The sequence below is a fragment of the Engystomops pustulosus genome, chromosome 5 (assembly GCF_040894005.1).
Source record: "Engystomops pustulosus chromosome 5, aEngPut4.maternal, whole genome shotgun sequence".
NCBI lineage: Eukaryota > Metazoa > Chordata > Amphibia > Anura > Leptodactylidae > Engystomops > Engystomops pustulosus.
In genome coordinates, this window is record NC_092415.1 from 85,631,600 (window position 1) to 85,658,250 (window position 26,651).

At 38.5% G+C, this 26,651-nt stretch overlaps 1 protein-coding gene across 1 annotated transcript in view; it reads right to left on the reverse strand.

Moving 5' to 3' along the window:
* Positions 1-251: 251 nt before the first annotated feature.
* The window catches only part of SLC35B3 (solute carrier family 35 member B3), a 79,744-nt gene continuing 53,344 nt past the window's right edge, over positions 252-26,651 (reverse strand). Inside the window, exon 10 of the mRNA XM_072152563.1 lies at positions 252-350. Coding sequence (XP_072008664.1) covers positions 290-350 — 61 coding nt within the window. The 3' untranslated portion in view covers positions 252-289. The remainder of the gene's footprint in view (positions 351-26,651) is intronic.

The following is a 26,651-nucleotide window of genomic DNA, read 5'->3' on the forward strand; positions in this document are numbered from 1 at the left end:
TAGGTTATTGGAAGTACCAGAGTTATATTTGGCTGTAATTTGCTTGACTTTGTAATGTCTGTGTCCACTTTCCCAAAATGGTTGCTTAAAACAACAATTTACTGTGAACTTAGCTTAAAAACATAAGATATATGTGGCTGAAATGGGTTGGCCACTAATTCCAAACTTTAACAGGTTAAGTTTAAAACCTTAATAGAATCACCAGTATAGTACTTACCCATTTAACAGGACTTCTTGTGACATCCTATGTCCTGCTGGCTTCCACTGAATGGAAGGGGCCATGCAGCCATTACTGTCTGCACACCCTCTGCATCATAACAACTCCAGAGTCCCGAGTCTTGCTTCCTGAACTTTAACACAATAAGTATCATATGGGTGATTAAAGTTTTGTCAATGGCCAACCCCTTTAAAATAACATCTATAATGAGTAGATAATGTTGACAATTAGAAATTTCTGGCTGCTTCTGCTGCATCTCAAAAACATTATATATTATGGAAAAGATTGATCATTTCTTAATTTTAAATACAAATCGACTTTAAGTAGATTTTATTAAATGTATTAAATTATGTATATAATAGGGCCATATATTATCAATAAAAAACCTAAATCTGACTTGAGAAAGAATTAAAATGCAATGATAGCATAATTATAAGAAAAGTGGATAGGAATGGGGCTCTCAGTATTATGAATTGAACAGATTATATCCAGAAGGCATGAGCAGGTGAGGAATTCATCTCCAGTTAAAGTCTAAAATATTGAAATAATTCCATGAGGAATGGAAATTAATTTTGGATAAAGAGATAAAATAAATTCAGGATTTAAAATCTGTTTCATTAATAGTTTCCACATTTTGGCCTTGCAATATTTTAAACATTTTTTAAAATGTGAATAGTCCAGAGACCTGAGTGTTTTTCTCCATTTGCTGGGAGGCAGAAATCCCCTTATGTGGAGTATCAGCTCATTGAAATTAAAAGATGTTGTAAAATTATTCAAAGTGGATCAGTTTTTTGTTGTAATTTGTCTGGAAATGTACAATTCTGTATCAAATAATAAAATTCTGACTTGGGGGATATTGTTGGACAGTAAGTTTATATAAACAACAATAAAGTCATGGGATGTATGAAGAAAGGCATAGATGCTCATGAGACACAGCAGGTGCAAAGAAGAGCAATTAGGTATTGGCGTGCCTCCAATGGGCTCTATAGTTTTGGGGGCCTATCAAAAGTACAGTCCTGTCAAAGTATATTGGCAGGTCCTTAAAGAGGACCTGTTACCCCAAATTAGTTCTCCCATCCAAACATACCTACTGAATCTACTCCCCGGCCCCTTTCTAATGCTACCCATTTCAAAGTCCTGGCATTAATCAAACTTCAGTAATCGGCGCTTAAGCATATGACATAACATACCTGATGTCCGATAGACGTACAAGTGCTTATTCATTAGGGGGCTGTTCAGGCACTCCTCTTCTCCACAGGCCCCCACTCCCTCGGGCTCCAAATGTCACACTGCGCATGCGCAGTAAGTGCCGAGAGCATGAAGCCGGGAGCGCTTGCGCACTGGATGCCACAACCGCCGGCATATAGTGCATAGGAAAAGAACTGGTGCCTGGGGGAGTGGTGGCCTGTGGAGAAGAGGGGTGCCTGGACGGCCCCCTAATGAATAAGCCCGTCCATCGATCAGACAGCATGTATGTTATGTGTCATATGCTTAAGCGCCGATTACTGAGGTTTGATTAATGCCAGGGCTTTGAAATGGGCAGCATTAGAAAGGGGCCAGGGAGTAGATTTAGTAGGTATGTTTGGATGGGGGCACTAATTTGGGGTGACAGGTGCTCTTTAACGCTATAAAGTATTCTGAGAGTGGTGCAGTAGTGGACCCTCTCTATGACACAGGTGGTGCAAGGACATCATTACGCTACCCATATCTCTCTGCTGAATCCTGTGCAGACAACCCAGTCAGACAAGAAAGGAATGTTATTGAATGGAATAGTTATGGATTTTTTGTATTTTAATAAAGACCACACTAAAGAAGGTACATTCTGGGGAGGGAGGGGTTGCATATAAATTACATATTGGGTACTGTTGGTAAATTACTTATGGGGTACTATATGTTTTGTGGTACGAAAACATAGGGGAAACTGTAGTTTAATTGTAGTATACAGATATTTGTGCCTCACAGCCTTAGAAAAAGCTTTGTTCCCATGTTCTTTGCATTTATAGTGATTTCCCATTATGACCTTGCTTCCGTTCCTGACAAGGCTCCTCTGCTGCCTGCCTTGACCTGTTGCTACATTCCCCGACTCTGATCCCGCCCTGCCAGTCCTGACCTCCTTCTGCCTGATGTCTGTGTACCTTGCCTTGGCTGCCACTGTGGACAAAGTCAGACCTGTGGAACGACCTGGTAGTACGACACCACAGCAAGTCCAAACCGCTTTGTGGCGGGCTCTGGTGAACAACGGGTACCACTAAGACTCCAGTCCCAGGTGCCGGCTTACGTCATTGTCTGCAGTGGTCCAGTGGGTTCACTACCCCTGGAGCCTGACATAGCTCAAATTAACCCCAAGCCGGACCTCTTGTAGATTTAAATTCTGGTGCATGAGTGCTGTGCTAGTATTACTAAAAGGTTGTAACTAGAGATGAGCGAGTATACTCGTCCGAGTATACTGCTCGGTTGAGTATTAGCATACTGGGACGAGTATCTCGCCGGCTCGAGATTGAGCATTAAATTAACCCCTACGGGACTCAGCCTCTTTTGGCCTTAAGGACACGGCCCCATTCTTCAAATCTGACCTGTTTCACTATAAGTGGTTATAGCTTTGGAACACTATGAGATATCCAGGGGATTTTGAGATTGTTTTCTCGTGACACATTGTACTTCAAATTAGTTTCAAAATTTAGATGAAATCTTTTGCAGTTAGTTATGAAAAAAAAAAAATTAGCAAAAATTTGGAAAAATTCTTTATTTTCAACGTTCTAAATTCTCTACTTTTGATGCAGACAGTTATAGCACCCAAATAAATTCATAACTTACATTTCCCAAATGTCTGCTTTATGTTGGCATGGTTTTTTAAGATTCCACATATTTTACTAGAATGTTATGAGGCTCAGAATTTAGGTATCATTTTTCCCATTTTTTGTAAAATCACCAAAACCCGTATTTAGATGGACCTGCTCAACTTGTAATTGACACTGAGAGGCCTAAATAATAGTGAGACTCGTAAATTACCCCATTGTGGAAACTACACACCTCAACCACGTTTGTTAGTTTGCTAATGCTTTACGTGTTTTATAGGGGTTAAAACAAAATGGAGGTGCCGTCTGCAAATTTTTTCACAATACACCCATTTTGGGTGGAAACTTAAACATTTACAATGGATTAAATGAATAAAGGCTCCACAAAGTTTGATACCCAATTTCTCCCAAGTACACGGATACTCTATATGTGGTGGTAACCTGCTGTATGGGCGCACGGCCGGGCATAGAAGGGAAGGAGGCGCCATCCAAATCAGATTTGCTATGTCACATTGTACAGGCTATAATTTTTTTCTTTTTTTTAATGTGGTCCTATAGGGGCTTATTTCTTTTGCCACATGAGATGCACTTTTCTGGTACATAATTTGGGGGAATCTATAGGCTAATTGGTGAGATTTTATTAACTCTTTGTTGGTGGAGGAAATGAAAATCATCACTTTTCAGGAAGATTTTTATGTTTTTTTTTTTGGCCGTTTACCATACCATAAAAATAGTATATTATTTTTATTCTATGGGTCGCCACGATTACAAAAAGACCTCATTTATATAGATTTTTTATTTTTTCCCATTTTTACTGAATAAAAAGTAATTTGGCAAAAATGTTGTTAATTTTAGCATCACCGTCTTTCATATGCATAACTTTTTTATTTTTCACCTCACAAATCTGTTTAATGGCTTATTCTTCGCGAGAAGGATTGTTCTTTTTAGTGGTCTTATTTTAGAGTGCATAACATTTTTTAAATCACTTTTTAGAGCATTTTTTATAGGGTATTAATTGAAAATCATCTTTTTTCTGGAGCTTTTTTTTTTTTTTTTTTACGGGGTTCACTTTGCGGATCTAATAACGATTCTGTTTTATTATGCAGATTATTACGGACGCAGGGATACCAAATATGTGGGGGTATTGTGTATTTTATTCAATTGTACTGAATAAAAACCAATTTGGAGAAAATCTTGTTCATTTTAGCATCACCATCTTTTCATATGCATAACTTTTTTATTTTTCGGCTGACAAATCTGGTTAGTGGCTTATTTTTTGTGAGAAGAGTTGTTCTTTTTAGTGGGCTTATTTTGGAGTGCATAACATTTTTTAAATTACTTTTTAGAGCATTTTTTTAGGGTATTAATTAAAAATCATCTTTTTTAGGAACGTTTTTGCGTTTTTTTTCTACGGCGTGTACCGTGCGGGTCCAATAACGATTCCGTTTTATTATACAGATTGTTACGGACACGGCAATACCAAATATGCAGGTTTTTTTTGTGTTTTTGTGTTTTTTATACTTTATTAAGTGTTTTTATAGTAAAGTGACATTTTAGGGGCTTATATTTTAATGCATTTATTTTTTATTTATTCTAATGTATTAACTTTAGTGTTTTTGACTTTTTTTTTACTTATAAATACTTGAACTTGAACCAGTGATGCTCTGATCACTGGTTCAAGTTCAATACACTGCTCTACAATACTATTTTATTGTAGAGCAGTGTAAACTGTCTGAGCATGCAGACGCATGCTCAGACAGTTTGCAGTCAGACCCGGAAGGGGTCTGACTGCCAGGGAGACCGGGCAGCTCGGGGCACATGCCAGTCCTTGGAGCTGCCCAGAAGTGGATTCGATCCTCCGGTAAGCGGCACGGGGGATCCGATCCACAACGCAAAAACCCTTACACGCCGCGGTCAAGCATGAGTGTAAGGGGTTAACACCCACGATCGGAGCCGGCTCAGACAGCTGACAGCCGCTGCTTCTGGTACCAGCTCCGTTCGTGAGTCGGTGCCAGAAGCAGGACGTTATAGAACGTCCCCGTGCGCTAAGTATCTAGCCCCGGGGACGTACTATAACGTCCTGGTGCGCCTAGGGGTTAATAAAAGACAGTGAAGAACAGTGTTTACAGTGAAGAATAACACATTAGACATGTTTACAGATGTTTTCCTTGTAAGAACACATTGAAATAACACTATTCTTCACTTTGCAGGTGTTCGTGCTTATCTTCCGCTAAGTTAGGTGGAGGTTCACGAACATCTGGAATGTGAAGAATTGTGTTCTTTCAATGTTTTCTGCACTTAAATGGTCCTGTGTTTACTGTTTTTCTGGCTGATTTCTGGCGGATTTTCTGGCTGATGCCACAACAATGGACCATGAACGAAACATCATCTAGAAACTTCTAGAAACTGTTATTGGTTCATTAGAGCAATTACTGATGACAGGTTCCCTTTAAGTAATGATTTTGCCGTTATTTCACATTATATGTCATTTTATGTATTAATAGGGATAATGGGCATTTTTATTGATTTATTTTTTATTTAATAACATTTTTGTTATCTTTTTTATTACTTCCACCATGGGACATTCACAAGCAATCATCTGATTGCTTCTACATGATAATACCCTGCATTACTGACACAGACAGGACTATACTGGCACTGCCTGCGGCCAGCCCTGGGGTCCTTATTGGACTTCAGTTCTGCCATTGAAACGGTCGGCACTCCCGCGAAGATGGCACCTTGGAGGCAATCACGGAGGAGAGCTCACTCAGATCGCTGCCACATAGTTTTTTTATGATGCCGCATAGTTCCGATCTTGAGCTGACCTGGCAACAGCACTGTGTCCAATACATTGAGTGATATATCGGACACAGAGCGATAAGAGGTTAATTTATCATTACTCAAAATAACAGGTGCTCTCACCCCTAGAGGCAATGTATACAAACCGCAGAAGTTGCTTTGGTAGTGCAGCTCTTCCAGAATGACACTACAATGCTAGCTGTGGCAACAATGTTAGTTGTATTTTTCTGGAGACGCCATGGGGAATGTTCTGATGTCCATGGGTAAGTTATGGTGTGGAAAAACATTTCTTTGGAGCGCCAACCCAGAGGTACCCTGACTTCTATTAGGTACCGGGATGAACTCCTCAGACCCATTGTAAGATCATATGCAGATGCAGTGGGCCCAGGGTTCCTTCTAATGCATGAAAATGCTGTGCCACATCAGTCTATAGTGTGTCAGCCGTTTCTGCATGATGAAGTCCTTGATGCTATGGACTTGTCTGCTCATTAAACAGACAGGAATCCAATTGAGCAGATCTGGAACATCATGTCTCATTTCATCCACCAATACCACCCTGCATCACAGCCTGGCCGGAAGTTGACTAATGCTTCAATCCATGTCTGGTAGGAGATGCCTCAGGAGGCCACCCAGTGCCTCAGAAGCAAGTTGGGGTGTTGTAGGGAGGTCGTATAGGGACTTGGAGGCCACACACACTACTGAGCCTCATTTCCTTGTCTTTGAGCATTTCCACTGAAGTTGGTTAGACCTGAAATTTTATTTTCCACTTTTGAGTATCATTCCAAATCCAGACATCCATAGGATATTACTTTTGCTCATTGCTATACTGAATTGTTTCCAATGCATTCCACTATGTAATGAGTAAAGAATTGCAACTTTTTTGTTTCATTCTTTGAGATCTAGGATAGTGTTAGTGTTCCCATTATTTATTTGGGCATTGTACTTGGGGGCTGATTTGGGATCTGGTAGACTCCCTTTAATACTTAAGCATAAGCCACATTACTTATATTTTTGATAGGTGCAGTCAAATCTTACATATTAGAATGCCACTCACCTTTATAGTTCATTTGAAAGGCTGCGGACCTCTGGCCCCAGAAATAGATACTGAAATCATGTTGTGATTTATCGAAAATCTCTTTACAATAGTTTGAGCACATATGGCAAGGTTTACCAGAAACTGAAGGTTTATATGTAGTCCTTACTTATACATCAAGGTAAATTGGGCAGCTATTCTTTATTTGGACAGTGTAAGTATTTTACATTATAAACTTATGTACTACTGTACATTGTCACACATGTTTAGCACTACAATATCAAGTCATATTCATTGGACATTTCTATTTTCATAGTAACATATCCTATACATTTTAATGGCTTATTTGGTCACTTGAAATAAGATAAAGATAACAAATTTAGAGCCAATTCCAATTTAATCTTCAAAGTAAATGCAGAAATATGAATATTGGTGTGATTTGATGTTTAGTCTGACATCAAATCCCCCACTTACGAACTTTGAGCTATCCAATTTAAAATTGACTTATTTCAGTAACAGGGGAATAGCCATATAAATAATGAGACTCAAAAATCACACAAAGGAAAGGATATATGCTAATAACAAAATTGGTCCTTAATGATCTCAATGTCCTAATCTCCCTTATGTATTCTTGCCTGGTTAAACAACTGCAATTGGTAAAATAGCAAGTTAATGGGCTGGAGGACCATGCACAGAGAGAGCGGTTAGAAGCCAGGAGTGAGAAGGGCAAACATTTAACATATTCATTTTTTTTTCTCGCTTGGTCTCCATTTATCATGTTAATTTATTCACAGGAAACGTTTGCTAATAGCTAATTAACAGATATGACTTTTTTAATCCCATCAGCACAGAGGTAGGGTGAAATAAATTATTTGATCCTGGCAGAGTACTTTTTCAATATATACAGTGGACAATAAGTCCTAAAATAAGAACACATAGTAAAATAAAGGTGAAGTAGAATGATCTATATTATTATTGTTTTATCAGTATTATAGTACATGAATATCTCCTATGGTGGAGCGTCAACCTAAAGCAGCTGATTCATGGAGGGTCCAGGTATTGCACTCACATTGACCTGTATGTCGTAGAAAGTCAACCTTAGTATGATATTGCTGGGGTCTAAAACCTAGGCCTTACAAAGATTAGCTCACTAAGTCATTATTAATAATATGATTACTTAAAGGAAATCTACTACCAGAATGAAGGATCGTAAACCAAGTACACTGCCATACTGGTGTGTGCTCCCCTTGACAGGGTCTGCTCTTCTTTTAGCTTCTTATTCCCTCGTTTGTGCAACCTGAGACGCCAGTTTACATAGGTTTTAAGAAGTAGACTCTGCCATATGGGGCACACACCACTATGTCAGTGTGCTTGGCTTAAAATCCTTCATTTTGGTTGTAGATGTCCTATAAACATCTGAAGATTTTTGGGTTAAACTGTTTTAAATAATGCAGATGGTTTGGATGGAGACAGCATGGCACAAGGAGAGCAAGGTAGGAGGATTCTTCTACTTGTGGAGTGATAATATTAGATTAATGCCACAGTCTTTGATAGGTTTGAACACAACTCCTCTATGGGGTATAAAAATTGATGGAAGCTTGTTAAGGTGCGGTTGTTTTGAGATGCAGGCATGGGAGCAGAGGTGGGTATATACTGTTGCTATTAGTACTAGTGTTTTACATTATTGATATTGTGTTTGGATCATAGCACTAGCACCCGTTTCCCAGAGCCTCTGGCAGATACAGAATGGTGAACAAGATGGTATATTAATAACTTACGAGGACTGGGCTGTATTGTGACTAGTTGTCACACAATGGTACATTGTACCAGCTGTGGGTAGCCACTGTATTTTTCAATATTCATATCATGATTTTGTGATATGCAGTGTATACGCCAGGAAAGCTCCCACTGTATACGCAGAGCATAACCATATTCATATACTGGCGGCAGGAGACTTCCTCTTGGCCTCAATATGCACAGTATAGATCTTATTCTATTGGAAACACAGGATGGAGAGCTGCAGCAACCTACCTCTTTCCATCCTGCTCCCTTCTACTGAGCAATGCATATGTACAGTGGAGGCCATTGCAGCCAATGGGGGGACAGATGCAACATATTGTATCCCATGCACTGCATCAGCAGAGAATATGCTCAGGTAGGTCCCCAGTGATGTCACCGGGGGAAACAACCTGAACATCGGCAGCAGCCAATCGCTGGTTGCTGCCTGGATATGCTCCTTGACAACTAAATATTTTGCTTAGTAACTTGTTTGTAAAAGAAAAGATAAATGAAAATAGTTAACTAGAAGCAGTTTATTTTTTGCAGAATTTTTACAGAATAAAAGATTTTAAACCATTTTAGTTATCAAGGACAAACAAAGTTAAATTCTTTTAAGACCACTGGCATGAACCTTGTATATTTGAAGCTCTCAAGCTCAATATGTTTTGCTGAGAGTTTTTGAGTAAAGCTGTAACTGGTTTCCTTCTCAAGATTTTAATTTTATATAAATAACAAAATAAATATCCTCTTAACTGTCCGCTTTTTTTTCCAAACAAAACAATTAGAGGCTAATGGTATTTGTAATACCAATTTTATTAGTACAAGATCTGCAAATGATTGCTTGAAAATCCTAAAACGTACCCAAGAGCTGCTGTTATTGATATGGAACCCTCAGGACATGAACATTTGGGTTTAAGTGTCTAAAGCATTTTATTAATTAAATTGCTGTGATTTAATTTTCCCATGTTAGCATTTACAGTTTATGAAACAGCCTTGTAATTAGAAAATGACTACATTGATGTTATGTGTTTTCTTTGCTAGTCATACATTACTGCACTACTTTCCCCTTCTTTGCACACAGTCTCCCAGGCTACCTTATACTGGGTGCGATTAATAGGCAACCGCTACTGGTGCGTTAAATTGCTTTCTGCTTTATTTTTTGATGCCAGTATATGATAACTGGTACTTTAAGATTCATGTTTGACGAGCTGTAAAAGAATGATAGTTATTTTTACAGCATGCTAAGAAAGAAGCAGTGTAGTATCTTAAAATTCAACTGTGTGCATGTGAGGACATAAAAAAATCTAATAGGAAAAAAAATGAAGTCGTTAATTTACCCACAGGCCTTAGTAACCTCAGCACATCTAGAAAAAAAAACATGTACAGCGCAACTGTTTTTCCGTCATTTAAGACAAGAATATAATGATCTACAGTATGGTGTAATCAGTGGCGTAACTAGGAGAGGCTGGGCCCCATAGCAGATTTCTGCATGGGGCCCCCCCTTCCCCCCCAAAAAAATAGACATATGTAGGCTGCATTCACATAAACGTGTACACGCCAGGCTAGAGCCTGGCAGGCACACAATAGACGCGCTGGGGAGGTGATCGCGGCTCACCCCTCCCCTCTCCATAGAGTATAGAGCCGCATGGTCATTCTTATGGCCACAGATCTCTGTTGCGGCCACGGCTCGAAACAGTGAGTACTCGTTGTGCTCACTGTACCGAGCCGAGGCACTATAGTCGCCTATGAGGGATGTATATCCGTCAGCAAATTGCAGCCAGATATACGTCCCCCATACGTTCTTGTGAATTGCCCCTACACAGACATATTTCTACAATTACACAAATTTATACACACCTTTATATACTTATATATACACACACATAAAGTTCTACACGTGTATAGTTGCACCCATATACATACAAGTATACACACACATTTGTGCACTAATACAGAGTGTATACAAACTCACAGTATATACACTGACCATATATACACATGCAGTATAAAAAGACCAAATACACACATACTGCATATACATACAGAATATACACACATACAACAAATACACACACATTCAGTATATACAGCATATACATACATACTATATGCACAGCATATACAAAAACACACATACATATACATATATTTATATATATACACACAATAAATACAGCATTTGCATCTATGCATATATACACGCTATATTAATATATACAATATACACAGTATATACATATATACAATATACACAGTATATACATATATATATATACAATATACACAGTATATACATATATACAATATAAAATATACACAGTATATACATATATACAATATACACAGTATATACATATATACAATATACACAGTATATACATATATACAATATACACAGTAAATACATATATACAATATACACAGTATGTACATATATACAATATACACAGTAAATACATATATACAATATACACAGTATGTACATATATACAATATACACAGTATACACATATATACAATATACACAGTATGTACATATATACAATATACACAGTATGTACATATATACAATATACACAGTATATACATATATACAATATACACAGTATACACAAATATACAATATACACAGTATACACAAATATACAATATACACAGTATGTACAGTATACACAATATACACAGTATATACATATATATATATATATATATACACAATATACACAGTATATACATATATACAATATACACAGTATATACATATATACAATATACACAGTATGTACATATATACAATATACACAGTATGTACATATATATATATACAATATACACAGTATATACATATATATATATACAATATACACAGTATATACATATATATTTATACAATATACATATACAGACCGATAAATACATATGTATTTACTTACCTTTTAGGATGTGTAGGTGACCACCCGGCCGTGGCGTCAGGCGGTTGTTCCGGCGGGTGTTCGGGCAGGAGGGGGGGGGGGGTGTTATGGTTGTGCGCTCGGGCGGGGGAGGGGGTGCGTTCGCCGGGCGGGAAGGAGAGGGCGATGCGTTCGCTGGGGCGGGAGGGAGAGGGCGATGCGTTCGCTGGGGCGGGAGGGAGAGGGGGGTGCGTTCGCTGGGGCGGGAGGGAGAGGGCGATGCGTTGGCTGGAGCTGGAGGGAGAGGGGGGTGCGTTCGCTGGGGCGGGGGGCGTGGTCATCAACTGTGCCTCGCTATGCAGGGGGTAGGCGGGCCGCGGTTACCTGTGCCGGCGGACGGGGAAGGGACTGGGCGATCCAGGAGTGGAGGGTGGGCCAGGAGAGAGGTGGGCGGTAGCCGGAACACAGAGGGAGGGGCCCGGGGACACGATGTGCCAGGCACCTGGCAGTGCACTGCCGGACCACTTGGCAAAGCACTGACCACAGGGTCCGTGCATCCCCGGGCCCCTGAACCTCATGGGCCCCGTAGCAGCTGCTACGGCTGCTACGGCGGTAGTTACGCCACTGGGTGTAATATTGAATGGGAAAGGGCCATACATTCAGAATAACACTGCTTAAAAGGATTTTCTAACCACATGCAGATATGTTTATTTTCCCTGGTAGAAAAATATAACAGTACACAAGGCAGTTTAAAGGGAACTTTTGACCAGATTTTACTAGCGCCCTCTAGAATTCCTTCTTTTACATGAAATCTTACCCATTTACAGATTTGTCTTAGATCAGACACGTTTAGATGCTGCAGGGGGAGTGTCACTTTAGGTTCCTCTATTTTTAGTTGTATAGCACCTACAAACATGCTTTGCAGTTTCAACACATTTTAAACTATGTATTTAGATTTCTGTGTCTCCGGTTCAGTAGATCCCAGAACCACATACAGTATATTTATCTGAAAATAAATGATTTGTTCTATGACACCAAAGACATGTTTCTAGTTACTACACAACCATATATAAGGACTTTTGAAGTGAAGTCTCTAGATTTGACTTAAATATGACTCTTTAACAACTTGTCATTTCATAACCATCCCATACTCAGCAGTTCTTTTTTCTTAAAATTTTTTTGTCTAGAGAAAAAGAACTTAAAGTCGACCTGTCATCAAATTTTCACAAATACAGCGAGTAACAGGTTCCTATAGAGTCCTATTAACTAACTGACATTTTATTAGCTAAAAATTCTTTCCCTTACATCTCCATAAATCAACTTTTTGTTATATTACTTGGCATCATAAAGAGCGTGTCCTGATTGGCAGGCCCCTCCCATCTACTCCTCCCCATGTCCCATGCCTCTTCTCAGCATTTGGCACTTAATGTCATGTGACCAGGCTGATGTCATCTAAGGTCCTTTACCAGTTACGTTTGCAGCATCTACCCCATGTATGTATTCAATCACATGAAAACACAGCATGCCTCCATGGACTTCTACTCCTCCCCATGCCTCCATGGAGGCATGCAGTGATTTTTATGTGATCAGATACATACATGGGGTAGACATTGCAAATATGAACTCTCTCTCAATTTTCCACATAGCAGCATGTCCCAGCATTGAGACCTATCAATCAGGAACGAGGAGGCAGGGCAGTAGAAGTAAAATTTAATATGCAGAAATCAGTGTGATTGGACTTATAGTTGCATATAAGTTTGACAAATTATTATTTTTAACATTACAGCCGTACATATAAACTATTTAGGAATAATGGTAATGCTTTTAAAAATGCTTAAATGCTTTTTTCCATCAGAGCTGAAACACCATTGGAAAACATGGGGTGTCAGCAACAATCTAATGCTGACATCCTTGTGTAAACAAGCTCCCATCGTGGGTGTTAACCCTTGAAATGCTAAGTTCAACACAACCGTGGCATTGAAATGCCTGGAGGGACTTTCCTTGCACTATCACGCCCCCGAAGTGTTTTCAGGGGCACCGATTGTTGCTATGGCAACCATGGGGTCTGAGTTAAGTTCTCAGGGCTGTGCATAGTATATGCCTTGAAGGTCCTGTCTATGACAGGACCCTCTAGGCAGAGTGTCAGACTATGCAACAGCATAATTCCAAAACCATGAAATACATCAGTACTGCATGGTATTATAATGAACTAGCAATGTTCATAGTGGGACAAGTATAAAAGTAAATAAAAGGTAAAAAAAAATTAAAAAAAAATAATAATAAATTTAAAAAAGCTCCCAAAGCCCCATTAGAAATAACATTTACATATAAGATAAAAAAGTGAAAATCACCACGCAAACCCCAGATATATAGTATTGTCACAGTTGTAATAACCTATACAATAAAACTAAATCACAATTAAACTTGCACGATGAACTGTGCTAAATACCAAAAGTTACCTATTTTTGTTACCCATCCTATCCCACATAAAATGCAATAAAAAGTGATCAAAAAATATATTGATACAAAAATAGTACTGTCATAAACACAAAACAAGTTCTCAACCATCTATATAGACTATTGATTAAAAGAGTTATACCACTTGGAAAATGGTAATGCAAAAATGATAGATTATAAGATCTATATAGATTATATAGACTAGGTTTTATTCTACAAAATTAGTAAAATGCAAGCAAAAATCTAGAAAGCCATAATTGTACTGACCTGTCGAATAAATCAAACATGTTGCGTAGGGTATATGGTGATCACCAAAAAAGTAAAAAAAACAATAAGAGAATTCCCTCAACAAAAAAATTTATAAATTTTGATGAGTAGGACATAGCCACCCCAAATTTGTGCCACTGAAAAATGCATCTCATACCCCAAAAAAAAGCCCTAGCATGGCAACATTAATGGAAAAGAAATATTTTATAGCTCACAAAACTGCGGGCATGAACCAACTAACAAACACTAAATTCTAAAGGCCAATGCAAGATCTTCCTTTCCTGCTACACCTTGCTAATGTCCACATGTGGGGTGTCTCCATCCTTGGCAAAAATTGTATAACAAATTGTAAAATGGATTTTCTCAATTTATCTTTTGTGAAATGTGTAAATTTTAGAGCTAAATGAATGACTTACTGACAAAATCGGACCATTCTAAATTTCACCTCCATATGAAGATCTCAAAGGGTTAACACCTCCATATGAAGATCTCAAAGGGTTAACAATCTTCCTAAAAGCGTGAATAGTGTCTCTGGGAAGGAGGGGGATACTACATCTACAATTGACTCCTTCACCAGGGTAAATCTGTTACCCTTGTCTTTTGTGTCTCTCGTTACCCCTTGTGTGTTTCCCCATACACAACTCACCGACCCATTTACTGCTGGAACTGCTAATATGTCCATATTTTCTTTCTACTCGTTTAATGACAGAGGACTATATGCACCAATTAAGAGAAGCCAAATTCTATATAGTTTACACCGTAAAAGAGTAATGCTAGCAATGTTTCAAGAAACAGATATCTGTGCCCTTCATATTCCCAAGTGCCCAACAACCTATTACTCCATTTGGCATTGCAGGCCTATCCTGACCGTAAAGCCAAGGGTGTGTCCATAGGCATCCATAAAATCTTCCAACACTCCTTGCTAGCCTCTTCAATAGACCCCAAGGGTCACTAGATATTTCTAAAAATCTAAATCTTCCACGCCAAACGGATATATAAAATTGCTAATGTTTGCTCTCCTAACCAGGAACAAGTTTGCTTGGGTGTTCAACTATTACAAGACCTGGTTGAGTTCTCGGACAGTTTGCACATTATCACCGGTGTAGACCTTAACCTGACCTTCGAACCCTCAGTAGATTCCACGACAGGTAAGTCTGCCATCTCTCTCTTGCAGTTGTGTAGGCTAAGAAAATAGCTGAGAGACCTGAAACTGATAAACTTGTGGAGAATCCTCCAATCAGTTCATAAAGATTATACATACCGCTCACTAGCACACAGAAGATACCACAGAATGGACCACATTTTTGTTTCCCACTATTTAATAGACTCATATCCTCACTGCTCCATTGAGGGATTTTTATGGTCCAACCACACACCGATTCTAGGCTCACTACAGCAAGTTTGGTAAAAAAGATTCCAATAAAAATGTATTCTTTAAAAAAATGCATATAGCAATCAGCAGTTTCACATTTTGGATCTCATAATGAAGTGCCAATGGCATAACAAGATATAGATAGATTTTTAAAATTGCTGATTGCTATATGTATTTTGTAAAATAATACATTTGTATTAGAACTAGTTTTTTCTTACCAATCTTGCTATAGTGAGTGTATATCAGCACCATTGTTGCCTTTTTTTTTATACATATGCTTTTCTGGCCACCAGAATTATTGATGGCAGCCTGCACATAGGGGCCAAAAACTTGTTGCCGTTTAGGTATACCGTGGCATGGATCTAGTTGGGATCTAACTGACATTTATTCACCCCCAACTGGGTTATATGCATTGCATCAAGTGATATTCAGGAGAACACCCGATTTGTGATGCTATTAAACGAGGTGCCATCCTCTCTAGGTTTCCTTTTTTCTGCTTTATTTTTAGAATACAGAAAATGGAAATTAGTCTTACGTTATAAACCGTCAGTGTCCTAAAGGGGTTAATGAAGTATTTATTTTGGGTGGGTTCATTTAAATGGCAGGTTCTCTTTAAGGTGAGTGAAGAGATAAGTATTTGCTATGACATATGTCAGACAAAAGTAGTACAAAAACAGTGTTCAATTCTATGGACAAGGTTGGTCTTTCAAAGTCCTCACATTGCCATCTAAAACAAGCTTATCCAGGAATATGATATTTTTTTTTTACAGATAAGACAGGGGGAGGGGACTTTAAGAATAAAAAAAAATTATACTAACATCTCTCCCCACTCCTGTTTTTCTGCCAATCCTTAACTAGCAGTTTCTGTTTGTATACAGAGGCTGGTGGTGATGCACATCTACAGCTTTGTTTTGGATTCAAAGGCCTGTGGTGGTGCATGTCTTTAGTCACGCTACTGCTACAGCATGAAACAGAGGTTGACAGTTAATGGGGTAATACCGCAGGAAAATGGGAGCTAGGTGACAATGCAAAATCTACTTTAATTTCTTGCCAACAGGAAGGTTTACTATTCCATAATTCTGGGCTTCGGCGCTGGCCGTTTACAGATGTTTATCAATGACAATGCACTGTGACAATTAATAGGCTTTGGTTCCATTTAAGCCTTAACCATCAAAGCAGTATATAGTCAGTATGTAGACAATATAATAGGGCAGTATGATTGTGATAGAACCCTTTAGGGTTTAAATACCATGGGGAGCCTAAAAACTAAACAAAACATCCCTAGTTCCATAGAACACATATACAAGAACAAAGAGGATGTGTAATTTGGACCATATTGTGAAAAGCATAAATGCAAAGCCTATTTAGCACAATAATTTTTTGCCAAGGCATTTGGATTTTTTTTCACCTTCCCAATACACTGTATGGAATTTCAATTGCTACTACTAGGAAATTCAAACTGTTAACTTGGAAAATGGCTTTTAAAAGGGGGAAAATCTAAAAAAACGCAAGTGCTCTACGTAAAACTATTCTAGAACGACGTTGTGTAGAACTGTTCTTTCATTAAACCCTGTTTAAAATAAATTGACAATTGCCTTAAACTCAGACACTATCAAATTAGAATGTCAATAACTTCAATATCCAAACTGTTCGGTTTAAAAAATAATTCTATTTAATAGCTATGAACATTAATATAAAAAAACACTACGTTCAAACATCTAGAGTTATTGTCTTGGAAGAGTTGGCATATATTGCAGGCTTTTGTGTAGATGTTCCATAGAGAAATAAGTGTATTGATGATGATCCATTGGACAATAAAGACTGGGAGGATGAAGGATGGATGTGGTAAATGCTAATATGGAAATACAGCCCATTAGTCAACCTGACAACATTAAATCACAACATAAGCAGTGCATAATGTAGGCACCCAAGCTTCAAGTCAAATAATCCCATAAGGGGCATGTAGAACGAACACCAGAATACCATACGCCTTGTTTCCTTTCAGATTCAGTTCTGTGTGCTTAATATTGTATACAGACACAAAGAAACACTTTTTCTATTAAAAACAAATAAATATAAAGGACACATTTGTAGGCTGTCCAGTGGTCCATAAACTATTACTATTGTTTTAAGGTTTTCTAGCTGAATACAGGGGTGTTTGGTGTTTAGACTGGTGTAATAGATATCACTTAACACATTTGCAGTTTTATTCTTTTGACACAGAGAAAACAGAGTTATATGGGCTTCATGTTACTATCCTGAGGTGTAATGGCAAGAACAGCTATTTTACACTTGGTGCCCAAATATGTCAGGTCTAAACTATTTATTTATGGCATCAATCCTATAGCAATATGGAATAGTGCATGTGACCAGTGTTATGTTCGAAAGAGCGGCATGTGACCTATGTTCTTTAAGGGGTAGGTCACTATACTTTATGTTTTGTGTGGGGTCAGGATATAAGGTAACTTACCAGTATATTTCTGTTAAATGTTCTCAACTTATCAGCTGCCACATAAAATGGCTAGAGACTGAGGTTCATGTGATCTAACTGTCCATGACCAATTTACCTTCCAGGGCCTTATGATAATATATACTACTACTATCATAAGGTTCTAGAAGTGGGTTATAAAAAGTTACATATCACAGGAAGGGCAGCTGATGAGGTTAAATACATTTCTGAACCAAGGAGATTGACTTTATATTTCAAGAAATTGGTGCAAGACTTTTGATTGAAGTTACTTAACCGGTTAAGACCGGGACCTTTCCTGTTTTTTCATGTCCATTTTTCACTCCCCACCTTCAAAAATCTATAACTTTTTTATTTTTACATGTAAAGAGCTGTGTGATGGCTTGTTTTCTGTGTAACAAATTGCACTTCTTGGTGATGGTATTAAATATTCCATGCCATGTACTCGGAAGCGTGCAAAACATTCTAAATGCAGTGAAAATGGTGAAAAAACGCATTTGCGCCATTTTCTTGTGGGCTTGGATATTACGTCTTTCACTGAGCGCCCCAAATGACATGTCTACTTCATTCTTTGGGTCGGTACGATTAAGGGGATACCAAATTTGTATAGGTTTTATAATGTTTTCATACATTTACAAAAATTAAAACCTCCTGTACAAAAATAATTTTTTTGATTTTGTCAAATTCTGGCGCTAATAACTTTTTTACACTTTGGTGTACGGAGCTGTGGGTGTTGTCATTTTTTGCGAAATTTTAAAATATTTTCAATGATATCATTTTTAGGACTGTACGACCTTTTGATCACTTTTTATAGATTTTTTTATATTTTTCAAAATGGCAAAAAAGTGCCATTTTCGACTTTGGGCGCTATTTTCCATTATGGGGTTAAACGCATTGAAAAACTTAGGGAAAGGGGGGCGATTTGAAATTTTAGGGTTTTTATTATAATTTTTTTTGTTTAAACTTTTTTTTTATTTTTACTATTTTTCAGACTCCCTAGGGTACTTTAACCCTAGGTTGTCTGATCGATCCTATCATATACTGCCATACAACAGTATGGCAGTATATGGGGATTTTCCTCCTCATTCATTACAATGCGCTATCAGCACATTGTAATGAAGGGGTTAAAGCGTAATAACCTCGCGTCTTCGGAAGACCCAAGGCTACCATGGAGACGGATCGCCGCTCCCCGATGACGTCACGGGGAGCGGCGATCCCAGGTAAGATGGCGGCGCCCATGCGCCGCTATCTTTTTGAGGCTGCTGGCAGCTTTGCCGGCAGCCATCACTGTGATAACAAACGTGATCGGTCCTAGCCCGTGAGCCCTCTCCGTGCAGCGCGGTCGCGAACTGGTTAATATACAGCCCCCCACAAATTACAAAAGAAAATTGCTATCCTGTTTAAGATTGGTGGGAGTTTCTGTGCTGTGGATAAGTAATGAAAGTTTTATTGTAAACAGAATTTCCACTAACTTGATGCGGGAGAATATTAGTGCTGTGTTGCACTAGATAAACTCAGTGGGGGAGAGTTATCATTAGGCAGGCTCCTTGGGAAAGTTCTATATCCGTCTTTGGAGCTTTGCTGCCCGTCAGATTCATTAAAGTGGCTTTCGCCCTTTAATAAATGTTCTTATGCTCTACTTGTTTCTTTAAAAAAGTCCCAGCATATACACCAGCAAGGGGCTGGACCGACTATGCGGAAAGTCGCAAGTCATGAATCTGGCTTTGCACGGCGTTGTACCTGCAGTAGTTCTATGTTTACACCAGTATAGATGAGGTGGCGAGAACAGTCATGTAAAAAAAAATAATAATAAAGTATTTTTGTGACTTTTTAGCAAAGCACCAGAAAAGGCCAGCAAAACCAATGATCGTTTTCCTTATCCAATCCTGGAAAATGTACTGCATATTTTGGAAATTCCCTTAGCAGAGCATCAATGGCTGTAAGTCTCCACATGCCTGCAAGATGGCCTAGTCTCCAGAAAAAGAGCTCCTAGTTTCCGACCCTAGTCAAAAGCCTCCACTCAGCTAAACCAGTACCTACACTGAACTCAAGTAATGGAAACACATTGAAACGGTGCTGTCTACAATTGGGTACCTGTTCAAATTAGAATATACACTCACCGGCCACTTTATTAGGTACACCTGTCCAAATGCTCGTTAACACTTAATTTCTAATCAGCCAATCACATGGCGGCAACTCAGTGCATTTAGGCATGTAGACATGGTCAAGACAATCTCCTGCAGTTCAAACCGAGCATCAGTATGGGGAAGAAAGGTGATTTGAGTGCCTTTGAACGTGGCATGGTTGTTGGTGCCAGAAGGGCTGGTCTGAGTATTTCAGAAACTGCTGATCTACTGGGATTTTCACACACAACCATCTCTAGGGTTTACAGAGAATGGTCCGAAAAAGAAAAAACATCCAGTGAGCGGCAGTTCTGTGGGCGGAAATGCCTTGTTGATGCCAGAGGTCAGAGGAGAATTGGCAGACTGGTTCAAGCTGATAGAAAGGCAACAGTGACTCAAATCGCCACCCGTTACAACCAAGGTAGGGAGAAGATCATCTCTGAACTCACAGTATGTCGAACTTTGAGGCAGATGGGCTACAGCAGCAGAAGACCACACCGGGTGCCACTCCTTTCAGCTAAGAACAGGAAACTGAGGCTACAATTTGCACAAGCTCATCGAAATTGGACAGTAGAAGATTAGAAAAACGTTGCCTGGTCTGATGAGTCTCGATTTCTGCTGCGACATTCGGATGATAGGGTCAGAATTTGGAATCAACAACATGAAAGCATGGATCCATCCTGCCTTCTATCAACAGTTCAGGTGGTGGTGGTGTCATGGAGTGGGGAATATTTTCTTGGCACTCTTTGGGCCCCTTGGTACCAATTGAGCATCGTTGCAACGCCACAGCCTATTGTTGCTGACCATGTCCATCCCTTTATGACCACAATGTACCCAACATCTGATGGCTACTTTCAGCAGGATAATGCGCCATGTCATAAAGCTGTCATGGTTTCTTGAACATGACAATGAGTTCACTGTACTCAAATGGCCTCCACAGTCACCAGATCTCAATCCAATAGAGCATCTTTGGGATGTGGAGGAACGGGAGATTCGCATCATGGATGTGCAGCCGACAAATCTGCGGCAACTGTGAGATGCCATCATGTCAATATGGACCAAAATCTCTGAGGAATGCTTCCAGCACCTTGTTGAATCTATGCCACGAAGAATTGAGGCAGTTCTGAAGGCAAAAGGGGGTCCAACCCGTTACTAGCATGGTGTACCTAATAAAGTGGCCGGTGAGTGTATATCCTGGTTTGGCTTTAATTCTACAAGATGTCATTAGGCTTCCTGAAAGTCATGCTTGTTATAAAGGGGACTTCCTTAAAAGGTAGCTAAGAGGCATTTATTTTCTTTATCCTATCATGGAAAATGTATTTGCATATTTCCTACAAACAATATTGCAGTAAGTAAGTATACATGTAATGCACACATCTTTCAAACAAAAAAAGAGAAAAAACAAACACCAATCCCTCTCCCCAGGTGTCAACTCACATCATATAGAGAAACCCCTTTGTGGTGAAGCATGTTGTGATCAAGTAACTTTTACCTAGGGTCCTTGATATGTCAGCCTGGAGATACCAAACAGAAGAGACAAATGGGACAACCATGTCCTTGATCTCCAGATCTGTAAAGGATTGAGATGTAAATTTGCCCCAACAGAATCAGGACAGCAGAAAGCCTCAAATTGCTCAGAAGTTTTGACTGGTGGGACTTGGGTGCTGAGACTACCAATACTTGTGAAAGGGCATAAGCGCCTTTTATTTTAGTTCTGTCAAGCTAACATAATATGCCCAAAGTTTTGATTTTAAGTGATGATACCTTTTAAAGGGGTTGTCCACTTTCAATCAATAATTGATGTGGATCGTGTAATGAAAAGTTATAAAAGTATCCAATATACTTTCTGTATCAATTCCTCACAATTTTTAAGGTCTCCGCTTGCTGTCCTTCTAAAGAAAACTTCTATGTTTACTTCCCGTGGCTAGAAATCTGTTCATGGTGACGTGGTGGACAGGCCGGTGCACAAGCTGTTAGTATCACATGGCTCTGTATTGAACAAAGAAACAGATGGATGCGTATACTGGACTAACAATATAGTACAAAGTTTATTACAAAATAGAATACACAATTTCAAAACACAAGACAAAAGTAACTATAAAAACACTTGAAAAAATACACCAACCTGTGTACCTAGCTACCAGGGGCCAGTATGAGACCCCCTGCTCCCTAGCTCAATCTGCCAGCAAAATTTTGCATGTAATAAAGTAACACCTAGAAGCGCTACAATCTGAACCAAGTGCTCGTGGTGACCACAAAGGTACATACCATTAGTACATACAGATGCGCTATATGGCCAATAAATACAATACCAAGATTTTACTCATAAATCCATAGGTCATTAGCTGTCATGCATCATCAGAGAGCAGTGGTGGTATCGTCACCTCCTTACCCCTGAGGAAGTCACTCAGAGGTGATGATACGATACGCATCTGTTTCTTTGTTTAACCCTTACGGGACTCAGCCTTTTTTGGCCTTAAGGACGTGGTCCCATTTTTCAAATCTGCCCTATGTCACTATAAGTGGTTATAGCTTTGGAACGCTATGAGATATCCAGGGGATTTTGAGATTGCTTTCTCGTGACACATTGTACTTCAAATGAGTTTAAAAATTTGGATGAAATCTTGTGTTTAGTTATGAAAAAAAAAAAATTGGCAAAAATTTGGAAAAATTCTTTATTTTCAACGTTCTAAATTCTCTACTTTTGATGCAGATCATAGCACCCACATAAATTCATAACTTACATTTCCCAAATGTCTGCTTTATGTTGCCATGGTTTTTTAAGATTCCAAGTATTTTACTAGAATGTTATGAGGCTCAGAATTTAGGTATCATTTTTTCACATTTTTTTGTAAAATCACCAAAACCCGTATTTAGATGGACCTGCTCAACTTCTAATTGACACTGAAAGGCCTAAATAATAGCTAGACTCGTAAATTACCCCATTATGGAAACTATACCCTTCAACGTATGAAAAACCACTTTTAAGAAGTCTGTTAACCCTTTAGGTGTTTTATAGGGGGTAAAACAAATTTCAAATTCAAATACGTGATTTCACCATCCAATTCATACACCATTTCCCCCCCTCATATGTCTTACATTCTCTAAGTTCCTACAGGTCTATACTTTTACACTTTATAACACTAGATCTTTATTACCATAGTTTACCATATACTTGCCCAATATTCCCCAGACTGGGTGATATAGGTCTCACCATCTCACTTATTTTACTTGCCTCCTATACTTCTACTTCCTAATAACCACTACTCCTCTCATTCTACTAACCTTTCCTACTATCCAGCGCTGTCCCCCAAGCTCCTTTCTCTAACGCTCCGACCATGCCCTCACTGCGCACGCGCGTATATCGGTACGCGCATGCGCCATTCACCAAGCAAAAATTACATAAAGTACGCACCACTGCGCATGCGCGTCTCCGCCCGCGCATGCGCACTACCCATTCTCCATGTCCATTTAAACCAGCAGCGGAGCCGGCAGGGGCGCGCAACACAGCACCCTCGCCGGCCCGCATTGCATCTCCTGTGAGTACACATTTATGTCCTTCATACCCACCGCTAAACCAGTTTCCCTATCCCACCCCATAACAATATATTTTTCCACAGATCCTCCACTATTTGCCGTCTGGCCAGATCCCGACTGTGGTAAGATACCCACACTTACTCACGACACTCCTCTCTTGCAGTAAGATGTTATTACCCTCGCCCTCATTCCTCCCATCTAACCTGTAGATACCACATTGGGTAACCGTTTTTGCTACACCTGGGATCAATCACTCAAGGGAGGACAATAGGGTAGGGACTCATTCATTTCTATTATATATTCAACTATCAGTGATTTTTTAAATAAATACTCATTTATCTATTTATTTATTTATTTATGTACTGATATACTGTAAGAACCGACATTCTCTACTATCGTCTTTCTTGTTTCCTCCCTTTTATTATTAAGTACTGAGATACCTATGAAATTGTTTTATTAATCTTATTTTATCTATTTATTTATGAAATTGTTTTACACACTTGCAACTCAATGCATGCACCTCCACATATGCTAATTGAGAGGCATATCCCTAGAAGCTCTCATATCTTATAAATATTTTATAAAATTTTTATTATATGCTTTCTGTTTTTATAATATAATATATACATAATTATGATCTTTTGTAATTGTATCTGGGTCCAGCATCCAGTAGAATATGCGTACCTATTTATCTTGGTCATAGATTTTCTGGTATACTTATTGTATCTTTGTTTGTAGATATTTTTGTGTTCGGACCTGATGAAGGAGGCATTCCGCCTCCGAAACGCGTTGTCCACTATAATCCTGAAATAAAAATTGAACATCGAGCAGCGCGGTTCCAGCCTGTTTTTTTCCTTATATAAACCCCATCTATAAAAATAGTATATTATTTTTATTCTATGGGTTGCCACAATTATGAAAATACCTCATTTATATAGATTTTGTATTTTTTCCCCATTTTTACTGAATAAGAAGTAATTTGGCAAAAATGCTGTTAATTTTATCATCACTGTCTTTCATATGCATAATTTTTTTCTCTCCTCACAAATCTATTTAAGGGCTTATTTTTTGCGAGAAGGACTGTTCTTTTTAGTGGTCTTATTTGCATAACATTTTTAAATCATTTTTTAGAGCATTTTTTATAGGGTATTAATTGAAAATGATCTTTTTTGGGGCTTTTTTTTTTTTTACGGAATTCACTTTGCGGATCTAATAACGATTCTGTTTTATTATGCAGATCGATACGGACGCAGCGATACCAAATATCTGGGGGTTTTGTGTATTTTATTCAATTGTACCGAATAAAAACTAATTTGGAGAAAATCTTGCTCATTTTAGCATCACCATCTTTTCATATGCATAACTTTTTTATTTTATTTTTCGGCTGACAAATCTGGTTAGGGGCTTATATTTTTGCAAGAAGCGTTGTTCTTTTTAGTGGGGTTATTTTAGAGTGTGGAACATTTTTTTATCACTTTTTAGAGCATTTTTTTTAAAGATATTAATTAAAAATTATCTTTGTTCGAAACGTTTTTTGCGTTTTTTTCCTTCGGCGTTTACTGTGCAGGTCCAGTAACTATACTATTTTATTATACAGATTGTTACTGATGCGGCAATACCAAATATGTGGGGGTTTTTTGTGTTTTTGTGGTTTTTATACTTCATTAAGTGACATTTTAGGGGCTTATAATTTTATGTATTTATTTTTTATTTATTAAAATGTGTAGTGTTTAGTGTTTTTACATTTTTTTTTACTTCTACATACTTGAACTAGCGATGCTCTGAGCAGTGTAAACTGTCTGAGCATGCAGACAGTTTACAGTCAGACCCGGAAGGGATCTGACTGCCAGGGACATCGGGCAGCTCCGGGGCACATGGCAGTCCTCGGAGCTGCCCAGAAGTGGATCGGGTCTCCCGCTCGTAAGCTGGTGCCAGAAGCAGGACGTTATAGTGCGTCCTGGTGCGCTAAGCATCTAGCCACCGGGACGTACTATAACGTCCTGGTACGCCTAGGGGTTAATATTGTGTACTTTTTAGGATGCATGGATTTGTCTTTTGATTGGTGTTCCTTGCTGGTAGTGCCTGTCCCTCTAGTTGTTTTTGTATCATATGGCTCTGATTACTCTCTATGATAATAACAGCTCCTGCATGTCCATCACATGACCATGGACAGATTTCTATGCACTGTAAGTGTACATAGAAGCTTTCTATAGCAGGATAGCAAGCAGAGATATAGAAAACCTTGAGGATTTGTTACAGAAATTATATTAGAAAATTGTACAACTTTTCATTGCATAAACAATATCAATTATTTGCTGAAAGTGGACAACCCCTTTAAGTGTTCTTATACATGTAACAAAAACACAAGAATATGTAAAATAATACTTTATTTTATAATAATCATTTTTACATCATTATCTGTACATTATTTTGTGAAATACACTAAAATCTGTTCTCTCTCTTACAGGCACTGCATACATTATATAGCAAGATATTTTTACATATTAATAACCCCACTAGAGGCACCTTTGTCAAATAAAAACCTCAAAGAGTTGTTACCTGGGACCAGGGGGCTGCACAAAACAAAGGGGAAAGTCACTATTATGTTTAACATTCAGAATTTGTCCACAGACAATAATTTATTGGAACTCATCTGCAACAAGGCCTGGCACTGATTTATAAGTTGATTTGAAAAATAAATAATAGTGATAGGAACCTACATTTAGTTTTAATGATAGACTGCTGCAGCGTGAAAAGTAAGGATAGGAAACATTGCTAGGAAATTAGATATTATGCCCTGAGGAAAACTGCAGCTACCAGCCATTAATTATTAGATATTTATTATTAAAAATATATTTTCATGAGCGACTGCAGAACATTTGCGCTTGTTCAAGCTGTTGAGTGCCGGCATCAG